General features: G+C 34.6%; 2 protein-coding genes across 6 annotated transcripts in view; one reads left to right on the forward strand and one right to left on the reverse strand.

The window, feature by feature from the left end:
* Positions 1–24,066, reverse strand: part of LOC147845543 (uncharacterized) — a 261,502-nt gene that overhangs the window by 139,634 nt on the left and 97,802 nt on the right. The window lies entirely within an intron of this gene.
* The window catches only part of tlcd4b (TLC domain containing 4b), a 64,613-nt gene that overhangs the window by 13,125 nt on the left and 27,422 nt on the right, over positions 1–24,066 (forward strand). For 2 of the 5 annotated variants that reach the window (XM_087242601.1, XM_087242602.1), the window contains exons 3-4: positions 4,311–4,400; positions 7,343–7,543. Coding sequence is in view for 2 of the 5 variants with exons in the window: in NM_001005924.2 (NP_001005924.1) it covers positions 4,311–4,400 (90 nt within the window). In the remaining 3 variants the exon portion in view is untranslated. Of the gene's footprint in view, positions 1–4,250; positions 4,401–7,342; positions 7,544–24,066 lie in introns of all 5 variants that reach the window. The other 3 variants (NM_001005924.2, XM_087242599.1, XM_087242600.1) reach the window with 2 other exon arrangements.

The following is a 24,066-nucleotide window of genomic DNA, read 5'->3' on the forward strand; positions in this document are numbered from 1 at the left end:
TTGGTTTTGTTTTCAATATTCCTGACACACATTCAGTTATAGACGCCAATAACTCAAAAACCTCTAACCCTAAAAAGATCTAAAGTGAGTTTCCTACAAAAAGACAAAGCTGGTTATGTTTCACAGCTGTCTTTCTTTTTTTCGCTCGACATTACGATCACTGCTCCGTTTAAGCCCTCACAATATGTGTTTAGCCGGGACAGCTCGCGCTGTGGAGCTCTCAGTAAGGGACCGTCGGAAAAGTGCCTCTTTTTTTTTTTTCTCGTTTTTCTGCTCCGCTCAGCGCGAGCTCTCCCTGTTGCGAGGGCTTAAGTGTGTGTGTGTGTGTGTGTGTGTGTGTGTGTGTGTTTGTTTGTTTCTTTGGTGCTGTCTATGTTTGTGTATGTGTTCGAATGAGAGACAGTGTGGTACTGTGTGTCTGTGCGTTTATACAGACAGCTTGCTATAGCCTCCCCCCTAAAATATAACACTGTATATGGAAAGCATTGTCAATGCACTGTGATGCACCGAGATATCGAATTGAACCGAATCGAAGGCATGATAATCGTAACCGAACCGTGAGACCAGTATAGGTTCACACCTCTAGTGTGTATGTATATGTATTCAAGCTGATATATTATGCACAACAACAAGCTGAGCGTTTTTTGGACGTGCGCGAAAAGGACGTTAATGTTCACTGAAATTTACACATCGGCCTCTGGTGGATTTACGAGAAATTTCTTGTATAGGAAAAACTTTCCCAGTAACATAATTGAGATTGTACACAGTGCCCTCTAGTAGATTCACAAAAACTAAAACTGCAGGACTGTGTTGTCCAGGGTATATATTTGTCAGTTCTCAAAAATTTAGTCCTGGGTACATATTTCCAATGAGCATGGGTTGTTAATTTCAGTAACATTACTGAATGGTATGCAAATGCTTATATTATTTATGTACAATACCGTTTGTAAAGCAATTATTTTTCTGTCTTTTAATAGATATATGACAGACTTAAATTTTTTTGACCAAACAAGCATTGTTAAACTTAAATATAATATTATATAATATTAAATATAATAATTATATAATATTACATTATAAATAGGATATTATATAATAATATTTTATTTCATTCGTTAAGTTTTTAGTTACTGTACTCTTAAAAATCAATCCTAGATTTGCAGACCCCCCCCCCAAATTCTTCATGTATTATGATGTTGCAGTAGATGTGTGTTTCTGGCATAAGCAACGTCCAGTGATCTCTGTACTGAAATTGTGCAATGTCAGTTTGGTCTAATCACCTTTCCTCTTTGTAATCTCTTGAACCTGGTTAACTTTGACCTTACACCGCTAAGTTAAGAAGATATTGCTCACTCTATGATACTTTAAATGGCTATATAATATATCAGAGGTTTTTAATCTTGAATTGTTTTGAGAAGATGCTTGATACCCTGCTGGTTGTTTTGACATCCTGGATTGCTTTTAAAGTTCTGACCAGTCTTTGAAATTGATATGATATTCTGTCAGCAAATCTCATTTCTTTAACAATAATGTGAGCACAGAGCACACAATTACCTGCACTAATTGCTCATACTGCCTGGAGAAATGCAGTTGCAGCTGTAATAACAATCTATAGTTTGTGAAAGTATTCCACTGCTTTTGAATGGTGCCATATGTTATTTAAAGTATGTTTTGTGCACACAAGACTCTCAAGGATTTTAGTAATGGTGCAGTAGTACTTGAGATTGAAAAATGTGCATGATTTTTGTGTGTTTTTGTAGCAAAACTGTCAAAAATACTAGGTTTTTAGAAACGCCATCACATAATCGGCCATTTTAGTCCTGGCAAATTCATGAAGGGACTGACAAGAGTTTTTGCACAGTATATATACACAAATATCTTTAAAAACTCCACCTCAGTACTGAAATATTTGTAATTTAATCCTGAATGAGGTTAATGTGTACATTGGATGTTTATTGAGTAAATCAGTTGTGAAGTATTTCCTGCTAAACTCTACTGTATTCCCAAGACTTGCAGTGATCTTTATAAAGTGTTGGTGTTTTTGGTTGATGTGCTGTCAAAGGGTGAACCGTTCCTTGGGGCGTTTCTCAACATGCAGATAACAGATACAAAGGTCTGCAGTCCACAGACAGTGTTCAGATATTTAAAGCAATCAGGCCTGTGAACGCCACACTAACGGATCAAATCAAACCATAGTTGTTCTTGGACTATCAGCTATCTGAGAGATAGCATTTCCTGCTGTCTCAGCAACATGTAATCAGTGTCATATTCCTGATGCCTGTTTCCACATTGCGCAAACCGTACAATGACTTTGCGGAGGATTCACTTTATCAAAGTAATTTCTAAGTGAATGCCACTTCTCAATCTGTTTCATTTGAAATGTTTTTTATTTATTATAGACCTAAAAAAACTTCTTCCCAAAAACTTTACAATTACCAAACCTGCATATAACTTAAGAACTGTGTGCAATTGTTAAGACTTTAAGAACAAAAAGCCATTGGGGTTTGAAGGTCTAAAGCAGGGATGTAAAACTCAATCCCTGGAGGGCCGCAGTAGAGATCTGCGCGGGATTTAATTTTGAATCCCGCTCCCGCCCGCAACCGCCAGGTTTTAGCCCGAACCCGACAGCTCCCGCTTACATTCAGCATTTGTTGTCCGGCTGCCCGACCCGCCCCGTTTTCTACCCGCCGCGCCCGATCCCGCTAAGGAGCGGGGGGAGAACAAAACCGAAAACCACCCAGCTATAGAGTCCAGACAGCCTATAGCAAGCTGTCTGTATAAACACACACACACACAGCACCAAGCACACAGACAAAGCTCTCTCTCTCTCTCTCTCTCTCTCTCTCTCTCTCTCTTTCTCTTTCTCTCTCTCTCTCTCTCTCTCTCTCTCTCATTCGCACGCATTAACACACACACATACACACACACACACACACACACACACACACATAAGCACCAAGCACACACACAGGCAAAGCTCTCTCTCTCATTCGCGTGTGCGCACACACAAACACCACTCATTCACGTGTGCGCACACACACAGCAACAAACAAGATAAATACAGCATCGCGCTATTTCATTTACACACATACATACATTAGGTGTGTTGGAGCAGGGTTGAAACTAAACTGTGCAGGGCTGCGGCCCTCCAGCAATTGAGTTTGACCTCCCTGGTCTAACTAGTTCGTTTGGTGTGCTCCGCACGTTGCTTCTTATTGGGTTAACACAGTGTTTCTCAATTCAAGTCCTTGCCCCGGAGTGCAAGTGTGATGTAGTAAAGTGATGAAGCAAGTAAACAAGTCAAGAAGGAACACAAAACAGCAAAATCGCTACATTTTTCAAATATTTGCATGTATCAGACATATTTGCAGAAGTGAAACCCTCCGTGGTGAGTGAAAGTTGCTGTAAAAATAGCCCCAAATGCTGCTTTGTGTGCACACACCCCATTGTAAACAGTCTTTTAATTTTCAGTCAGCCAGACCAAACGCTTCCAGTGAACTATCACAAAATCATCACGTTTAAAGTGCAGCTAGGTTACCTCTTTTTTCAGATTTAATAGGAGTCTTTTGTATCTCCAGATTGTGTCTGTAAAGTTTCAGGTTAAAACACCCATCAGATTTTTTATTACACCTTTAATAAGTTTCTATTTGATACCTTTTAGCATCAGGTATCGGTTTTGTTGTACTGCGCCTTTAAGGCTAGTCCTCCCCGCCCAGTGTTTCTACGTGCCTTTCTGCATGCCTTAATCTCCTCCCTCGGCTGCGTCAGACAACAGACAGACTTAAAGGAAGAAGATCTTACATATTGTTTGTGAGAAATACTACAGTAAGAACTTTACCAATGAGTATTTGATGCATGTGTTGTTGAGTTGCAACGATGAGTCACACACAAAATCGTTACAAAGTAGTGTGAAGGGAGATGTGAATAGAGATGCTCCCTGCATGTCTCGCTGTGATGTGCGATTTCTAAAATGAGAGCCTGCATAGGCCTATTGGTGCCAGTCTGTAAGGTAAAATTGAATGAAACACATGCTGAAAATTCTTTAAAATGGATAGATCTAACGATTTCACATTTATCGTGATAATTATCTATATCGACTGATCTTGATACTTTTTTTTTTGCCGTATCACCCAGCCCTAATTACACATAACAAATTAATTAAAGTAACTAATTTCTTTTGAAATTCAATTCAATCATTCACAACTCTAAATTCTAATTAAAATTGCATACTGATTGCATCCAGAATTTAGATTTTACTTGACTATTTTTTTAGGTCTATGCCTTAAATGTTTGTTGTTTTATGTCCTCAGGTTGGTGTCCACTGTCCATGCACTAATTGTGGGACTGTTCTGTCTCTACATCCTCTGGTATGACGATGCTGTAAATGAAGACCCCGTCTGGTAAGATGCAGAAAGTTTACAAACCGAGCGTCTTTACTGTACATCCTCATGTACTTTCATTGTGATAGTTTTTCATTTCTCACTGTTGAAAGCCAAACTTGCATGTAGAACTGCTATCGTTGAATCCATAAAACACCCCAAGATTCGGAGAAATCAAACACACACGGTTAGTAGCAGTCAATAAGGAAATTCCGTGATAAATTTCGAGACTTCCCTTCATCTAGTGAGGTTTTGAATGAATTCTTTGCTCTGTCCTCTATAGTCGCCATTGCACCGAACTGCCGTCTCATTTGTCTTCTTGTCTTTTATTTTTCTTTTCTTCTGTCCCTCTCTTTAATCTTTCCTTTTCTGCCTGCTGCCTGTTTGGTCTGCATCTTTGCATCCTGAAGGGGAAGAATGGTAATTTGTCTTTAGTGGTTGTCTCCTTCTCTGTCCTATCGCTCTCTGCTTCAAAACCCAGGGAATTGCTTAGCAAGACCGAACCATTGCTCACAGTTTCTATAATTGATAACCAAAAAGCATTACAAATGATCATTTAGTCCGGTTAGTCTTATTTACTTGATGTATATTTATATGCACTTTAGGGTAACTGTATCATTTGATTAGCACAATGCCTAATGTGTATTGAATTAGTATTATTAATTAGTATGAATTAGCGTAATATTCATATTTACGCTACATCTGAAATTGGTGGTTTTGTCAAATAGGCGGCTCACTAGGTTTTGAAACAGAGCACATATCTCCTTTTCATTTGGCTTTTTATATTCATATCTTTTGGCATTTTCCTCTAGGACGATTTAATAAAGGGTCATGTATAATAACACAATAAGGTTGCCACAATACTTGAATTCCATACCAATCAATACTGACATTTTAAAAACGTCCATTTGAGCGCTGTTGAGCACGTTCTTAAACAGCGCTGATTTGCCATTGTGTTTTTATGTTCAACGGAAATGACTGTGATTGGCCGTGAAGGTCATCAGTTCACCAAACTTACCAATGTTTACTGCATATAACCACAGATACAGGGACACTAGAGTGTTTAAAAGCCGCGATTCATCAGTGAATCACCGGTATGTCAGCTTATAGACAAACCAACTAATCGACGTGACTTTAAACTCTCCTGTGTTCCAGTATTTTTGGTTACACTCAGTTAACAGTGATGAGTTCGGTGAACTGATGACCTTCACAGCCAATCTCATTCGTTTCTGTTGAGCATGTTAACACAATGGCTGTTTCTCAATTCCAAGAACACATAGAACGAACTTGCTTTCTTGTGTAGACCTGTCTTGCCAAGTTACCTTGAAGGAACGAATTTGGGAGACCGCGAGAACACTGAACGTTTCCTTTGAGAAATGAGATTATGCTTTCTTCCTTATGGTCACATGACCTCCACATGTTTTTAATGGAAAGTTTTTTAAACATTACAGCATTTATACATCGGTTTATTCTTTTTTCCCCTTTTCACTATATATAACATGCATAAACACTTTACCAGTATACATTGCACAATACAAATAAAACAGATTTTAATACGAATTTCAGCAAATAAACACCCTTAATGTGTTTATTCCTTTATTAAGATGTTCATGTTGAAGTTTACTTTTACAGTCTCATTTAGAGAAACTCCTGAGACAAATAAGTTACATCTTCGAACTTTATTAATAAATCTATATGAAATGCTGCGCTTCCAACCTCCTTATTCAGCCACAATGACTTCTGAGACTTCTTGAACGAGTTTTGCGCTCAAGTCTGCATCGATGCGTCCTTGATATCAAGAACACATCTGGGAACCTTTATGCGTCCTCTGTTCTTGCGGTCTTGAGTTTTGGAACTCAACTTTGGCAGTTGATGATGACAACACGAGGAAGAAAGAACACTGAAGAACGCATATTGAGAAAACAGCAATAACAAATCAGCGCTATTGAAGAACGCGCTCGAATGTTCGTGGCAAATGGACGTTTTTAAAACTTCAGTACCCATTGGTACCGATTTCCAGTATCGTGACAACACTATAACACAATGCTTCATTTGACTATTTTATTTGAGTGTCATTCAGGTAGTATTTTAGTTTTTATTTATTACTTGAAATAATGCTATTTTATTGTATGATATTATTTTAGTTCAAGTTTTAGCAATTTAGTTAGCATTTTAGTATTTCTGCGTAGTTTTATTCATGTTTTGTTTTAGTTTGAATTATTGCAGTTTGTCATGTATTGAAAATTTTCATCCATTTTTTTTTGTTCAGTAAAATAAATAAATGGCACTGGTCCTAATGAATGGGTAAACAATCTTTTATTTAAATCGCTATTGCATTTTTATTGTTTTGATGGCTGTGTAAAGGAAACGCAAAGGCATTTATTACTCCACAAAGCAAGTTCTTTACGTAAAAAAATATATAGTAAAATTAAATAATTAAGCAGTCTTTACTGTGCCTAACAACTTTCCCTTAAGCCTGGTTTATACTTCTGCGTCGAGTGATCGGTGTGACCCACGGTGCCTGCCTTGCGCATTGTTGCGCATTTTTACTTCTGCGCGCTGTAAAACAAATCAAATAAATGGTTTGTACTGATAAAAGAATGGTTTAAAGTACTGTATTTTAATTTCTTAATAGAGTAATTTATAATGGCTTCCAATCAACATCAAGGACTGGAATAATACTTTTTTTTGAATACATATAAATTTGTATTTGACACTGGCATACAATATACAATTACATTCTTTAACATAAAATACAGTTGTGCATAATAATGGAATTAGTTACATCCAGAATAACATTTTCCCCAGTTTCTATTCTACTTTTATGTCTTTCCCCTTTCCCATCACCTCCTGCTTTATTATCCTCTGTTTTCTTTGCTCACCTTTGAGGTTCGACATATTCAGAGAGGAAGAGGTGTACCTGTTTTCAGTCTCTCTCTCTTTCTTTCTCTCTCTTCTCTCAGATCAGAAAGTTTTAATCTTGCCAACAAGGCGGCTTTTGAACAGGAAACAACAGATTCTCCTCTGGGGGATTATGTGTCCAGACCCCCTCTCTTCTGTCCCTTTTTAGCCTGTAAAGCAACCCCAAAGGAGTATAAGAGAGGGGAGAGGCTGGGGAATCATCATTTTTGTCCACTTCATCCTCATCTCAGTACAAAAACAGGGTCATTCTAAGATATTTATCTATTTATACATTGATTGTCACAACTTCTGAAGGTTGTTTTGTTTTAACTAAAGCAAGTGCTCATGTGTTTTTATATTAAATAATAAGCCTGAACAAGATATTGATTGAGCATCGATATTGCAATGTGTGTAACTATTTATTAAAGATTAAACGATAAAGATATTAATAAATATTACTTTTGTATTATTATATAAAATTATTTACAGGATGATGGCCATGTTATTTTACATTGGGTTGTTCAATGTTTGTGTTTGAATACTGTTAGACTACCTGGAAATTAGGGGTGTCACGATTTCGATTTTTAATCGAAATCGATCGAAAATTATGCTCAATTTCGATTATTGAATTAAAAAATAGAATCGTTGATGCTGCCACGCCCCCATGTCACGTCAGCTTGGCTTGCCAAGCGGGAAAAAAACAGGCTTGTTGAAGTGCTTGTTAAACTGCAGAAGCAGGAGACCCGTCGACAGAACTTAAACCCTCTCCTCTTTCAATGAAGTCGCCAGTGTGGAAGCATTTTGAATTTCCAGTGAGTGATGTTGACAACGTTCGTGTTGTCGACAAAAAAAAAACACAGTTTTGCAAGCTCTGCTATGTACGTATTATGTACGGTTCGTCCGATAGACAATACTGGCATCGTGATCCTCCGCCCGGCCCCGTTGCAAATCCGCTCACGAAAAGTACACACACAGGCCCTGTTTACACTGTCTTTGTTTTTAAATGGCATTTTAGAACGACAACAATTTGACATCCACAGTGGCGTGTAGAATTTCTGAGCAGCCCTCCTTCCTCTCTACCTCTGAAAATACACATCACGTGACCACACAGACGCACACACAGCCATTTGAGCTCGAGAGAGCAGGTCCAGGCAGTCAGAGGACTGCTTCAATCTTTCACTCACTTGTACTTAGTCATTTTAGCGAACACCTCAGATACTGTTGGCTGGTTCCTGTTGGTTGTGCGTTTTTTTTACCGACGCCATTATAACGACACAGATCACTGCCTATTCACGAGTCCCGCAGAAAAAGTGATTGACAGGTGGTAATTATGTGTGTATCTTGCCTTTATTCGTTTACTGTATGATTTGTTTATGGGTAAAACAAAGACCATGCAGGTCAGGTAGTTTAAATGGTAGTCTACAAATAAATAATTGGTCATTAATTAATTATTCATAATCGAAAATCAAATCGAATCATTCCTTCAGAATCGAAAATGTAATCGAATCGAGGATTTGGAGGATCGTGACACCCTTACTGGAAAGCCATAAAGCACTGTTTATTGAACTTTTATTTTTGCTCTGTCATATTTTTATATGCTTGCAATTTATTTTAGTTTATGCAGATGCACTATGAAGCCTGATTAGTCTCAAAGATAATACATTTACACAATATTCTTCATACATCCACAAGTCACATTTACAAAACCCAGATTGTAAGTTCAAAACAGTTCGTTTATAACCAATCCAGTTCGTAAATTTAAAACACGATTCATAAATGCACAAATTTACTCTGTAAATTCAAACACGATTTGAAAATACACAAACCCAATTCCCAAGTTTAAAACACGATTCTTAAATACACAAATTCAATCCGTAAATTCTAAACTTGATTTAAAAATACACAAATCCAGTCCATAAATTCAAAACACGATTCAAAAATACACAAATCGGATTCCTAAGTTCAAACAACGATTCATAAATACACAAATCTGTAAATTCTAAATCTTATTTAAAAATACACAAATACAAACCGTAAATTCTAAACATTTAAAATTACACAAATCCAGTTAATAAGTTCAAAACACGATTCATAAATGCACAAATCCAATCCGTAAATTCAAAATACTATTAGAAATTACACAAATCCAATTTGTAAATTTAAAACACAATTCAAAAATACACAAATTCAATTCAGAAGTTCCAAACACTATTCATAAATACACAATTTTAATTCGGTAATTCAAAACACGTTTTAAAACTGCACAAATCCAGTCCGTAAATTCAAAACACGATTCAAAAATACCAAATCCAGTTTGTAAATTCATAACACGATTTAAAAAATGCACAAATCCAATTCGTAGATTTAAAAGAACACAAATCCAATTCTTGAGTTCAAAACACGATTCATAAATTCCATAGATTCCATACAAACTGGATTTTGTAAATGTAAACTTTGCTGTGCATTATGAATTTTATTTTGTAAAAATGTATTTTTATGACTGATCAGGCTCCATAATGCCCTGCATAGAAAAAGACTCAATCACATCAGTTGATCAAAGTTAAATCTTTTTAAATAGAGCTATGCAAATCTAGTGAAGTTATTTTTTTAAACCGCAATATATTTTTTTCTATTAAATAATGTCACCTCTTTATTTGTTGCTCTTTTGTTATCTGGTTGGAAAATAGAGTGGAGGAACTATGACGTCACTTTGTAGGCTAATCGGCTGCTAGCATAAAACTGGTTCCCTCATGAAAATCCCAATAGGATTTTCCCATAGGCTTTTCGAAGATTGCAAATAATAAGCTCTGTGTTCAAACACTGTTCATTACACTTGCACGTTTTGTTCAGCCGGATAATCCTCACACGAAAATACAACATTGAGCACTTTTGGATCTTAAATGCAAACGCAAGACTTGAAAAGCTAACATTAGGCTATAAACGGACTACAGTGCCCTCGTGGCGCCCGTCAGTGACGTCAGCCCCACCCTGCTACAGACGACTTATCAAGCTTATTTTTAGAAATAACGTCCATGACAAAGAGTTAATCTCTCTGTTTATTATATCATAATCCGCGGTATATATTATAAACTAATAAATACGCAAACACACTAAGACTTTTGTGCCTTTGGATCGTTTTTACGTGGGAAATACATCTATTTTGCTTTGCGGTTGTTCTAAAAGTTTTAAAAATGTGTATAAATGTGCCTATATAGTATTTTCATCAGACATATTTAAATAAGTGTATCGCTCGCGCGCACACAGCCTGCCTACCTTAACAGATGACAGAAATGAGGCGTGAGGAGGAACAAGTCTATCAAATGCCTGCAAGTTTCATCATCATGGACACAGAGCAACATTCAATATTCCTTTTTGTCACAAAGTACAGCGAAAAACAGCCCATACAGTCACATCTGCTATACGTTTTATGGAGGAGTGTAAATAAATACTGCAGTTAAATGTGTTCAGATGAAGAAAAAAAGACGAGAAATCACTTGATCACGTTAAAATGACAGTTAACATGCATGTACTGTATTTTTACACATTTATTCACATGTTTGCATTACTGAGAGCAGGAAAAAAACAGACTGCTGCACTGGTGAGCAGTATCTTCATAATATCGTTTAATTTAAATAAATGATTAACAAATTCGACAGCCTTTACATGTGAAGGAATTATCTACACACAATCTGAATTCCCAATTAAAAAATACAACAAACTATAAAATACTATTCATGAAAATACTTAAATCACAGACAAATCCAAACGCCCAACACAAGCGAGCTGCTCTTCAGACCAGATCAGCTCGATGACGTATAATGTCCCTGACGCCACCTGTAGTCTCATTTAGCAACTTGATAGCAACCGTCTTTTTAAAGAAGCATAATCGATTTAAAAGTTGAAGAGTGTGCTGTAACTGATGTGTTTTATGTCGTAGAACAAAATGTGAAAGTATATTGAGTTGGTGTCAGCCACGGACCTTATTTAAGCGATTTTACTGAAACCCCATTCAAAAAACCCATTGACTTTGGGACGAGGGAACCGGAAGTGCTAAAATGCTAACTCGCTTCCGGGTTTTTGCAAACAAATTGACGTCATAGTTCCTCCACTCTATTGTTGTCAATTTGGAAAATGTCTGCCGATGAATATTCTGTGCAGGTTTTGCTTGTTCTTAGTGCAGCTTTTAATACCATCAATCACTGCACTTTGATTAAGAGGCTGCATTCTCTTCTGGGCATTACTGCACTGTAAAAGGTGATTTAGTTACTTTACTTTAAAAAGTGAGTAAACCCGTTGCCTTAAAAGAAAAAAACTCCATTGACTTAAGTTTTATAATTATGCTAGAGTTTGTTACTCCTATATCCGGCGGTGTGCCTCAAGGTTCTGTCCTTGGCCCTCTTTTGTTTAGTTTGCATAAGCTTCCACTAAGCAAGATTATTAGTAGCTTTACATTTTATCTTATCATTGACATGCTGATCATGTGCAATTATATTTTTCTTTTAGTCCTGACAGACTAGATAAAATGGCCCTTCTGCTGAATTGTTTAGTCTCCATTAATGCCATGACAACTTTCTACAACTAAATCCTGATAAATCTGAGATGCTCATCATATTTAATTTTACAATTTCAGTTTCGAAAGTCATTTTTAATTGGTTAAAAGTTTGTTGGTGAGTATTTTATATATATTTTTATTTTAAGACATATATTTTTAATACATTTTGCTAGAAGTATCTTTATTTTTAAAGTTAATGTTTGCAACATTGTTTCTCCAAATATTGAACTGTTTATAATGTTCTGTTTATAATGTTTTTTTAAATTCTTTACAGAAAACATTTATATTATCTATTCTTATTTTCATTTTGTTTATTATTTTTAAAAGTTAAAATAAATAATATTTAAAATAATTTATTTTTAAAAAACTTAAATCAGCATAATGATTCTGAAACATTTCAAAATATTTGTGTTTGCTATTATCTATTTTTATTAAATGTCTTTAAAGCAATTTAGTGCACTTTTTCTATATAAATTATATTAAAACATTAGTTCTTATAGTGAATTATTATTTGCAATGATTACAACATTACAATGATGTTTTTCAACATTTTTTAATAATGGTGTAATGGATCACAAATCTCGAGGTTTGGATCGCACTACGGTTTTTAAATCACAGATGGACCATATTTCGGATCAGCAAAAAAGGGAGGAGCCAAATGTCCTTTGCTTTCCATTTATACAAAAATATTACTACAAAAACCATTGGTTTTAACAAACAAAACTTAGAACCTGTAATTTTAACACAAATTAAAGTCAAGAAAAAAACAAAAAAAAAAATATTCAATATGAAAATGATCTTTGCTACTGTTGCTGATAATGCTAAATATAAAAATCTAACATCTTGTACAACAGATAATATTTATTTCTAATATATGATTCAATAATTCATACATAAAACTTCATGTTTTATTATAGGTGGATCATTTTTGAAAACCTATTCAGTGACATAATTTTGATGGTTGTTTGTCGCCACCTATAGGTTAATCAATGTAATTGCTACAACATTCATCAGCGTCAAGTTCCATTTTAATCTTTACCATAAACATCAGTGTGTATATCTGAACTATAAACTGTTCACTCACTGCTTCCATGCTATTTAATTGTTTCTAGCCAAGTGTAAAAACTCTCTCGATCAAACGCAGAAGAATAAATGAACATATGCAAATTATTATCATTCATGTTGCGCGGGTTTGAATTAAGATCACAATCTTTTAATGTTTAATTGTGCAGCTTTACACTGAATGCTGATTGTTATACTGATTGCTATAAATGTTGGATTAACCTACAAATTCAAAAAAGTTATTAATCCACGGGTCACATGCGTTCAACTGTGGGTTGTGATCCGCATGGATCACGAATCAATTCGTTACACCCATTATAAATTAGGGCTGCACAATATATCCGTTTAGTATCGAAATCGGAATGTGGGACTCAGGATAATACTTGACCCGGTACAACAGTTCACAATTATGAAGTCCTTTTAACCGTAATAAAATGAAAGTTTATCAATTGCTTGTGTTTTTAAGGTATGTGTAAATATTTTAAGCAAGTTTAACACATTTAGCCACAAAGAATTATTACATTTACAAGGATCAATTTAGCACTAATGTTTCTATGTCCTATTTTCAATATCAGTTTCAGATTTAAGCTCTTCTGACCTTTAAATTGATCACATATTTTGTTCTGCACTTGGAGTTTACTTGCTGAAAGAAGATTTAGTTTGTTTTTTAAGTATGAAATAGTAATTTATTTGGTCTTACCTTATTTTAAGGTACATTCTTGCTATTAACCAATTATTAACTAAGACTTTTAGCTCGATAATATCCTAATTTGATGCTTATTAATAGTTATTAAGGTAGAAATTGGGTATGATTAGGGATTTAGAATAATATTCTGCTCAATGTGTACTATACAAGTAATAAACATCAGAGCACATCACATCTGTCCTCAGGTCTTTAAACTGGATTCCAGTTACATTCAGAATAGATTTTAAAGTATTATTACTTGTCTATAAATCACTAAATGGCCTAGGACCTCAATACATCACAGATATGCTCACTGAATACCAAACCTAACAGATCACTCAGATCTTTAGGATCAAATAAATTAGATATTCCATGAGTTCAGTGAAAGCAGGGTGAATCTGCCTTCAGCTATTACGCCCCCCGCTGCTGCAGCTATGAGAAATGATCAGATGTGCTCTGTTTAGCTGTGCCTTTACTGAATGAGCACTGTGCTGCGTCCCACAGATCACACTATTATGTCTTTCTTTTCTTTTTCATTATTTTAAAACCTTTTTGACACATTTAAATCTGTTTTTTTATTATTTTATTTTTATTTTCTTACTCTTATCTCTTTTATTCCTGTATATGTAAAGCACTTTGAATTGACTATTGTGTATGAAATGTGCTGTATAAACAAACTTGCCTTGCCTAAACAGACAATATCTTAATAGGCAGGCAATAAACCACTATTATTGGTGAGAATTGGTTCCTAAATTAAAGTGTTAAAAGTTATTTTTAATAAGCAGTAGTTGGTACCTATATATGCATAAGCTTAGGGACTTTTATGTCACGTCAGATGTGGAATTTTTTTCCATTTGAACCAGGAAATACAGAAAATTTAGAAAAATGTAAAACAATGGAAATGTATGGTGAAGAATGAATATAAAGGAATCTGCTAGGGCTGAACAATCGTTTGAGCATCGATATTGCAGGGTTTGTATCTGCAATAGTCACATCGCAGGATTAGATTATTCATTAAAGATTAAATAAAGATATCCTTACATTTTATATTTTCAAATTATTTGTACAATTATGACCATGTTATTTCACATTTGATTGTTCAATTTCTGCACTTGAATGATTTATTTATTTTTGTAATGTATTATATTTTATGCGGATTCACTGCATAGAAAAAGTCTTGTCGATCATCCCAGTCAATCTAAATTAATGACATCTTTTCAAATAGAGCTATTTAAATCATCTGATGAAATTATATTCATATCGCAATATGTATATCACAGCAAAACAAAATATTGTAATGTCTGATTTTTTTCAATATTGCGCAGCCCTAGGATTTGCATTATTTGTTGTAATTTAGTGCAGTTTATTTTTGGCCATCATCTGTCCTGGGTTTTTTTTTTATTATTTATTTATTTTTATTTTTTTATTAATTAATTATTATTATTTTTTTGTATTAGATTATATGTACTTTTTCTAGAACTATTTTTACTGGAAATATACATCAAATAATATACAAAACATTTGTCATATTGATGTTAAATAAAGGTTGACTTACAGTGGTTAATAATAATAATAATAATAATAATAATAATAATAATAATAATAAGTAAAATCAACAACATCCAGAAATGAACAATGAATAGAATAAATGTTAAAATATAAAATAAGATAAGTAAAACAAACTGACAAATTAACAAAAAAAAGACATTTATGAAGTCTTTGTTTCACAATTATGATGTAAAAAAACTTAAATATTCTCAAAAGAACGTTCATTTGCTTTAAAGATTGTTTTAATGATGGTTATGTATAATTAAAGGTCCCGTGAAGTGCTTTGAAATGTGCATTTTTATTCGATGTTGACATAATCTCAACTGAAAAAGGAAGAGAGGGTGGGACATAGTGTTGCCCCTCCCCCTTCTAAAAAAGCTGCCAATAGCGTTTTGTTTTTATCACTGCTCTGCCAGTGAGAGCGGTTGAGCTCAAAGGCATCAAATAAAAAGCAATGAGATGTGTCTTGAAGTGGGCGGGGCATGTTAGAGAGCATTTGATTGGTTATGATTTGAAATGTATGATATGTAGTTTGAGGTAAAATTAATGAAAACGTTGATACAATTATAGGCAGAGGTGGCAAACTACAAGCTTTACATGTTTATATCAGTTTCATATCTTCAAAACATAAATTTTGTCATTGTTCTGGAGCACACTAGCTTATAGATGTGTTAAAATGAACAATACTGATACTAACATCTAAAAATCTTTAATTTCATGGCACCTTTAACACCATTACAGCTGTTTTCTCGCTGTTTATTATTGATCTAGTTTGTCCTGAAGAGTTTCACTCCACAGCAGCTTTTTTACTCTTAGTCGTCTCTTTATATTTATAATTTACAGTTTCATTACAGTGACTAAACCTTTAAGTCATTTCATCAGGTCCGTCTATACTGCAAGTCTGACCTGTTGTCTGATTCTCTCCTCAAAGCTGACCTGAAGTCAATCAGACGAGAAGCTTAAACGTGTTCATCTCAAGGCTAAAACTACATCTCTGTCTCTCTCTGGCCAAATGAACTTTAGCCTATTTCCTTTTTTCCACTAAACCAACAAGTTATCTGTGCTCAAGGATGAATATTGTAACCTGATAGTCGAGCAGGTTGAAGGGTAATGTCAGAGCGACTTGTGCCACGTTCAAATCATAAAAGTCCACCAAAGAAATAGATTAGATAACTAAGTACAACTTGTTTTTTGATAAATTTGTGTTAAATCTTGTATTATAAATTATCAACGATAATGTTTTATTTATAAAACACTTTTCCCAAACTCAATGTTGTTCTGTTATAAAGAAATGACAATATATAGCTAACATTTAATTTAATTTATATTATTATGATTGTTTCATTATTATTATAATGATTATTATTATTATTATTATTTGGTTTTGATCTAAATATTGTTTTTTGTTGCTAGAAGTTATAATTGCTCTGAGTGATTCAGAGAGTAAGAAAAAGTCAATTAATTTTCTTTTCTGTTGATAGATCTGAACTGTCGATGTCAAAATATATCTACAGATGATTGCATTATCACTCTTATCCCTTTCACAAATATCACAAAAATAATTCGATCAAATTAACCCCGGCTCATTGGAAGTTACTACATGACTCTGCATATAATAGACATTTGTGTAAATCCTGAAATGCGTATGGCTCTTTCACAAGAGGGCGTTGTTTGTCACATGCATCATTTACTCTAAATCTAACCACTGAACTTCAACAATAGTATTAACAAAAGCAAAAATGTCATCAAACCGCATTTGTTGAAGCAGTTATGTTGTTTTTACCCTGTTTTGAGCTCTTTGTTAAACCATGTTTAACAGGGGTTTTACCCAAATGATTTGTGTCACGAGTATAACACCCTGTTGGCTACAAAGCAGACTCTGTAAAATATATTATTATTATTATTATTATTATTATTATTATTAATATTTTTATTATTCATGTTTTATTATTATTATTCATGTTTTATTGTTTTCCATATTCTGTCCTCACTCCAGTGTCTCTCGTTCTAAAGTTAAACAGACAGATCAACTCTTTCAGACTCTCTCTTTTCCAAGCTTGTGGCAGAATGTTGATTAAGTCCACATTACGATAAGGATGTTGAAACCAAGTGATATCGCAGAAAGATATGTACATTCAATGAGCTGTAGTAATCGCTATGTACATAACATTAATATCTGAATGAGCTGAAGTTATGATATGTAGTGTTTAAATTACATTCTCGGCTTTAACAATGTAAATACAAATAAATACGATGATGCTTTCTATTGATGATCACAGGATAAATGGCTTTCACAAGTGTCTTGTGAGGTATTCTTTTTAAATGAAGTGTCAGGATTTTTTTTATAATAATTTAAAAGGAGCTGAATGACTAGGCATTAAATTATGATTCCTAAATATTAAGTATATGATTTAGCACACCCCTGATTGTTTTGAGATATATTAAGGTCTGCATTTCTAAACTTTTTAATTTACTCTTGTTCAATGTTTTACCTAACCAATGTAAACATATATTTTATACCTGTCTTTAAGTCATGGCATGAATTATTGCAAGCACAAGATAAAAAAATTTGATCTACGTTGAATCAGAATACATTTATGTGGAATGTAAATTGAAGATATTAAGTGTTGTTTTCTTAATAAAATAAACCAAATTGATTTATGTACAAAACAAGAACAAATACAAATTGCAGTTTGTAGTGAACATTTGATTAAAATGACGAATTAAGACTCTTATTATGGAGGTCAGTCATAGCAATCGTTTATTTCACCATAATAAAATATTAAACATAAACACATGACATAGCTTGAAATTTTAAACACCGTTTTTGGCACAGAAACCTTTTTAAAAATGCAAGACGCAACACTTGGTTTGACAAAAATCACAGCATAAAGCATGGAATCATCCAGACAGAGACTGTAAACAGAAGCTTCTGATTGGTCAACTGCTGTGGAACTGACAGTGATGAGCTGAACTGCTTGTGAAAGTTAAAGTTCTTGACACGGCGTCTAAAAAAAACGCAGCGCTCGCCTGTGCTTTGCTTCAAAACAGTGGGTATGTAATAGTCACACTCACTATTCAAGCACGTGTTTACATTGAAAAACAATAGAAAAGTAGTGCATTTAGAAAGGAAAAACGCATTCTGTGTGAACGACCCCTTTTGCGTTCTGAACGTGTCATTCAGAGAACGTGTCTTTGCTTCTAAAGACGCAATGGTTCGTAATTCCTTGTGGAAAAAAGCACAGCATCAAGGACGAGGGTATCTGGACCAACTCTGCCTCCGAGCCCTTCTGATTGGTCCACTGCTGTGGAACTGACAATGATGAGCTGCGCTGTGTGTGAAAGTTGAAGATCTTTAAACTTGACATAACATCTAAAAAACGGCAGCACTTGTTTGCAGCACTTCAAAGTTGGATAGACGCAAACATAATGGTCATACAAATCTATCAAGCGTGTTTACATTGAAAAACTGAGGAATAACGCATTCTGTCTGAATGTCCCATTCATCGAACGCATCTTTGCTTTCTAAAATGCGAGACGCTGCATTCAGGAATTTGTTTAAAAAACGGAACAACATGGCGCAATATTAACGTATTCATTACATGATGAATTAATACTATTAACGTGATGTAGTAACGGCAGTAATGGACCCATTCAAAGTAGGAAAAAATATGTTATGACAAGCACTTCAAGATGCATCATATAACTCTTTAAATAACTATCTGGACTATTATTTAACTATCTGGACAAAGCCACAATGAGCTATGATATAATAGTAATTAAAACGGTTGTCATGCCAACTTTCTATAAACCAGAAGGTTTCAACAGTTGGCCCACCTCTGAGCTCTTTTGATTGGTCGCCAAGGTTATTATAGTTAACGAAAATGAACGAAAAAACAAAAACGAAAATTTTAAATAATTGTCATTAACTGAAATAAAAATGATTAAAAAAATAGAACTAACTGAAACTATATTGTGTACATACAAAACTAACTAAAACTAACTCCTACGTTTTCGTCTTTGTAAAAAAATATTTAATACATAATCTTACAAGCCTGTAGGCCTTTTAGAAGTAAATATAATTTGCGCTGCAGGTGTTTGACCGGTAAACCTCACTTTAAACTATTACTTTAACAAATTTGTGCCCAATAATGGGTTTTATTTCTTTATCGTGATTGCGAATGAATCTTTTTAACCAGATCTTCTAAGTGAACCGGTTGAACTAGTTTACCAAATCGATTTGAATTATTTTAAATGATTCGCGTCTCCAGTAAGCACTCTTATTCACAAAGTACTTACTTTTTAACAAGCCTAATACCCCACTCTGACTCTAAATAATCCAATATAAATTCCTTTTCAGTTATTAGAACAGTAACATAACACTGAGATCAAATTTGAGAAGCGGAGAACCAGACAGATCAGTGAACCAAACACAAAGGGCACATGATGGCCTGCTTTGACTGAACTAAACTTGAACAACTGCAGCGCGGGTAAACTGAGGGCTTAAATGAGAACATCTGGTGAAAAACGTAAGTTTATTTCATAACAGACAAGCGTTATAGAATTTTAATAAGTGAATCATGCTTCAGTTGATTTGCAAAGCTTTACTGTCAGACATTTTGCAGATCATGGCGATGTTTTAACTGACTGAAATTACTGTTGTTGACTACATAATGTTGAGTCCTAACATCCGCGTTAAAGATCTGAACTTCCCATCACTACTGTGTATCTAACCTCAGAAGCAGCCTTGCACACATATTGTGCTCAAGGCTGCTATCTTGTTGGCTTTTTAATTTGAGGATGGGTAGATGGTCGTGGTAGATGATGGTGCTCATGTGTCCTCTGAATACATGTTTCAAAATATGTATGATTGAGTTTTTATTATACAATATATATTCTGATGATTTTGAATCTTGCACCTAACAAATATCCTTATTTAGAAAAGAACTAATGCTGAAACTAATAAAAACTAAACTAAAACTAAATAAATTTAAAATATAGAAACTATTAAAAACTAGTAAATCTCTCTCTAAAAAAAAACTGAATTTGAAAGCAAAAAGTCATAACGAAATAGGGAAAAAAAACTAATGAAAATTCCAAAACTATTATAACCTTGTTGGTCACATCATCTAAAAAAATGAGGCGCTCATGAAAAAACGGTAGAGCATTGGAGAGGGAGAAACGCATTCTGTCTGAGTAATGAATCTCATAATTGAGAACATCTTGCACATGTCTCATTAAGTATGAGCTTGCTTGTCTGTCTGTGTGTGTGTGTGTGTGTGTGTGTGTGTGTGTGTGTGTGTGTGTGTGTGTGTGTGTGTGTGTGTGTGTGTGTGTGTGTGTGTGTGTGTGTGTGTGTGTGTGTGTACTTGCTTATGTCCAAAATGAGGACTTTCGCCAGAGTACACACCAGTAAAATGAGGACCACCTTGACAAATGAGGACTTTTTCTTGGTCCTCATTTGTCTGACCATATAGCAGTATTCAGCATGCTTCAAAATGGTGTCCTGGCTTAAAATCTCACTTGTCCTCAAAATGCACTTTTACATGATTTGTGTATCTAAGTGTGTATCCCCCCACCCCAAAAGTGTGTATAACACAGCGCCCTCTAGGAGAACTGCAATGACGCAATGATACACACTTTTGGGATCTGGCCAATCAGAAAGATACAAGGAGGATGCCACGCCCCTTATTGATCTGACGAATCAGAGGCGAAGTGCGTAAAAATAAAGATGGCCGGCAGCAAGTTACTATGGTTACTTCACAGAATAATAGAGACAGTATAAATAAAATTGCACTTTAATTAGTATTTAAATGAAAATGACCAAACTGCGTCAAGAAAGCCTTATATTTGGTGTCCTTAAGCACGGTACTTTATTCTAAGTTTAAATCGTACTGTTTCTGCGCAGATCGCGTTGTATCCCCGAGGGAACGGATAACACGGAAGTAAGTTACAGTATGTAACTTAGTTTAGGCGGTACAGTTGCAGATCCGAGGAATACTATGGCATAATAGCGCGAAACGGCCCGCGAGAGCGACACGCAACAGAATCAAATGTTTTCCTCGTTTGTGTGTTCTTTGAACTGTCTGTCTGTCCTGCACTGTCAGCGACCGCACCGCGCACCTCCCCCGCCCGCAGCTACGCTCCCTCCGGCTACAAAGAGCTCAGCTGCCCGGGAACGAAAGGAGGAGAGGAGCTCCGAGTCCAACCGGGAGGAAATTAGGCGGAATATAATATATAATTTGATGTATATCCGTGTATAATAAATGGTATCATCACTTGGAAATTTTTTGTATACATGTTTAACTTTTTTTCCAGAGTTCTGTTTATCTAAATAACATGTTAATAAGTATTTGTTTAAGTTAAGAAAGCTAAAATGCCAGGTTTAAATCATTTATAAAGAATAAAGTGTATTGTTTATATTTCCTTTGCACTGAGATTTATATATATTATAAATAGTATGAGTGAATAAATTTCTTATTGAGTAATTTAATTACATTTTAGATAAAGATAAATATAATCAGTGATGGGAGTATAGTCCAAAATAATCAGTTAACTTACTGTAACGAAATCACAAAATGAATATATATTTTTTCTAAAACTTAAAAAATGTAAAAAAAAATAAAATAAAGAAATACTTCAAGCCTGTTTATTTAATTCAAATGTAAACAATGAATTAAGACATTTGCCAGTTCTGTGTTTAATATATAGTTAAATCACTTGGAAACTTTTTATATGTTCAACTTTTTCCAGAGTTCTGTTTGTTATCTAAATAACATGTTGATAATAAAGTATTTGTTTAAGTTAGGAAAGCTAAAAGGCCAGGTTTAAATTATATTTAAAGAATAAAAAGTGTTTGATTTATATTTCCTATGCACTGAGATTTATAGAGATTCTGATAGTATTGAGTGAAGTGATTACATTTCTTCTTGAGTAATTTAATTACATTTTAGATATGGTAGAAAAGCAATTTACAGCCTTTTTTAAATGCTCAGACACTAAACGTGAAAACTGACACAGACTCACTGAAACTCTTCACTCTTACCTTATTAACACCAATTCTACAAAACTACAAGTCCATTGCTGTAGTGTATTTGTGGATATTTGTTTGTGTGTTCAGTTACTAGTTTCAAGAAATATTGATAAGTATTCTGGAAGAGCTGTAAATACAACTTTAATGTTGTAGTAATTCATTACTTTTTAAAAATCATTTACCCAACACTGATAATAATAATGTATTAATACTACATGCATTTGATATTTTTCAGCCAAATTCTTAATGGAATAAAGCCATGGTCTTTCTGTAATAACTTAAGATCAGGCAGTTTTAGACACTCTTTACACAAAGGTCTAAACAGATGTGTGTCCACTATAACAGATTTGCACTGTGATGCTCTTGTTACAAAACACCAAAAAAAAGAGTGACAGTTAAAAACAAATAAAACACTTGGAATGATACGATAGCTGTATGAATATGTGCCAGTTCTGTATCATTTTTTTCACAGCTGCATGTGCAAAATATGAGCCAGAATAGACACAGGTGTTACAAATTTAGATATGAACAATGGCGACAACCTGAAAAGAGGGAAGGAAAAGAAGGAGGATGAGGAGGATGAAAGAGCCTGATCAGCCTGGTCAGAGGGTAGGCCTCAGACTGAGCTCTGTATGAAGACAGTCAGTCTCTCATTGACAGAAGTTTCAGTTGCCTTACTTTGCATTCACTGTTTCTATTAAACTTGTGCTTTTTGCATAACGAGAGTGCTGAATACACAGATATTGTGATTTCACCTAGTGGAACATGTTCTTGGATCAACATCTCACATGTGTGAAACTCTTCCTGGAAGGCTACAGCTCACAGTTCAGCTTTACTTCAATGAAACACCCCTGATCAAACTAATTGAGTCCTCCAGGCTTGTTTGAAACAGACATTATAATAGATAGCTATGCCCCATTAACAAGCCTTGATATCACTTTTATGAAATTGAAAAGTATAACTTTATTATAACTAATTCAATGTTTGGTACAACAACTATACCGTTTTACCATGAAGAGTTTTTACTGTGGGACAGCTATTTAGAGCCATTTATACACTATATGCATTACAAAAAACTAAACTCATAACAAAATTAATTATGGGATGTTGATCTCTGCTCTGTCCACTTTTTTGATGTTGAAAATTCAACTCTACAGTTTAACAAAGTGACTTTTATTGACATTTCAGTATTTGAATGATAAAGTGTATAAGAAATAATATCTAGAGAGATACGTCTGTAAAATAACAGGAAATGTACTGGCAGCTTATTACAAGCTAGTTTAAATTGGATATACAACACCAACCCAGACAATAGATCACTTTAAACCAGGGGTGTCCAGACTTGGTTATGGAGGGCCATAATCCTGCCAGGAAGTTTTTTTTTTGACACCATAAAATTATAATCAGTTAAGAAAATACATTGTTCTTATATTTTATATCAGGCAAAACAGCAGCTCCTCTGTTCAGTTGCCTCTGTTCATAACCGGATTAACCTTGTTGATTTATCGGAACAACGGACTGAAGCGGACCATGAGGCGTTTAGCTTTCTATTATAATGTCTATGGTTTGAAACCTAAAGGTTTGTTGAAGCAGGCTGGGAACTAAACTGTGCAGGGCTGTGGCTCTCCAGGAACTGAGTTTGACACCCTTGACCTGTTGAACCTGGAACAACATTTCTATTAGTCAATCAGATTGATGAATAAGTTCACATTTTATGTTAAGGTTGATTTACATTGAGGGTTACATGCTTCTACATCATTGTTGTACGACTAATCATGCTCTCTGATATTGAGAATAATTTACAGTTATGGCTAGGTTTATGCCGACAAGAAGTTGTCTAACAGCAAGAAGGTCGCTGGTTCGAGTGTCATCTGGGCCAGTTGGCATTTCTGTTTGGAGTTTGCAT

The sequence above is a fragment of the Danio rerio genome, chromosome 3, assembly GCF_052040795.2.
Source record: "Danio rerio strain M-AB ecotype USA chromosome 3, GRCz13ab, whole genome shotgun sequence".
Lineage (NCBI taxonomy): Eukaryota > Metazoa > Chordata > Actinopteri > Cypriniformes > Danionidae > Danio > Danio rerio.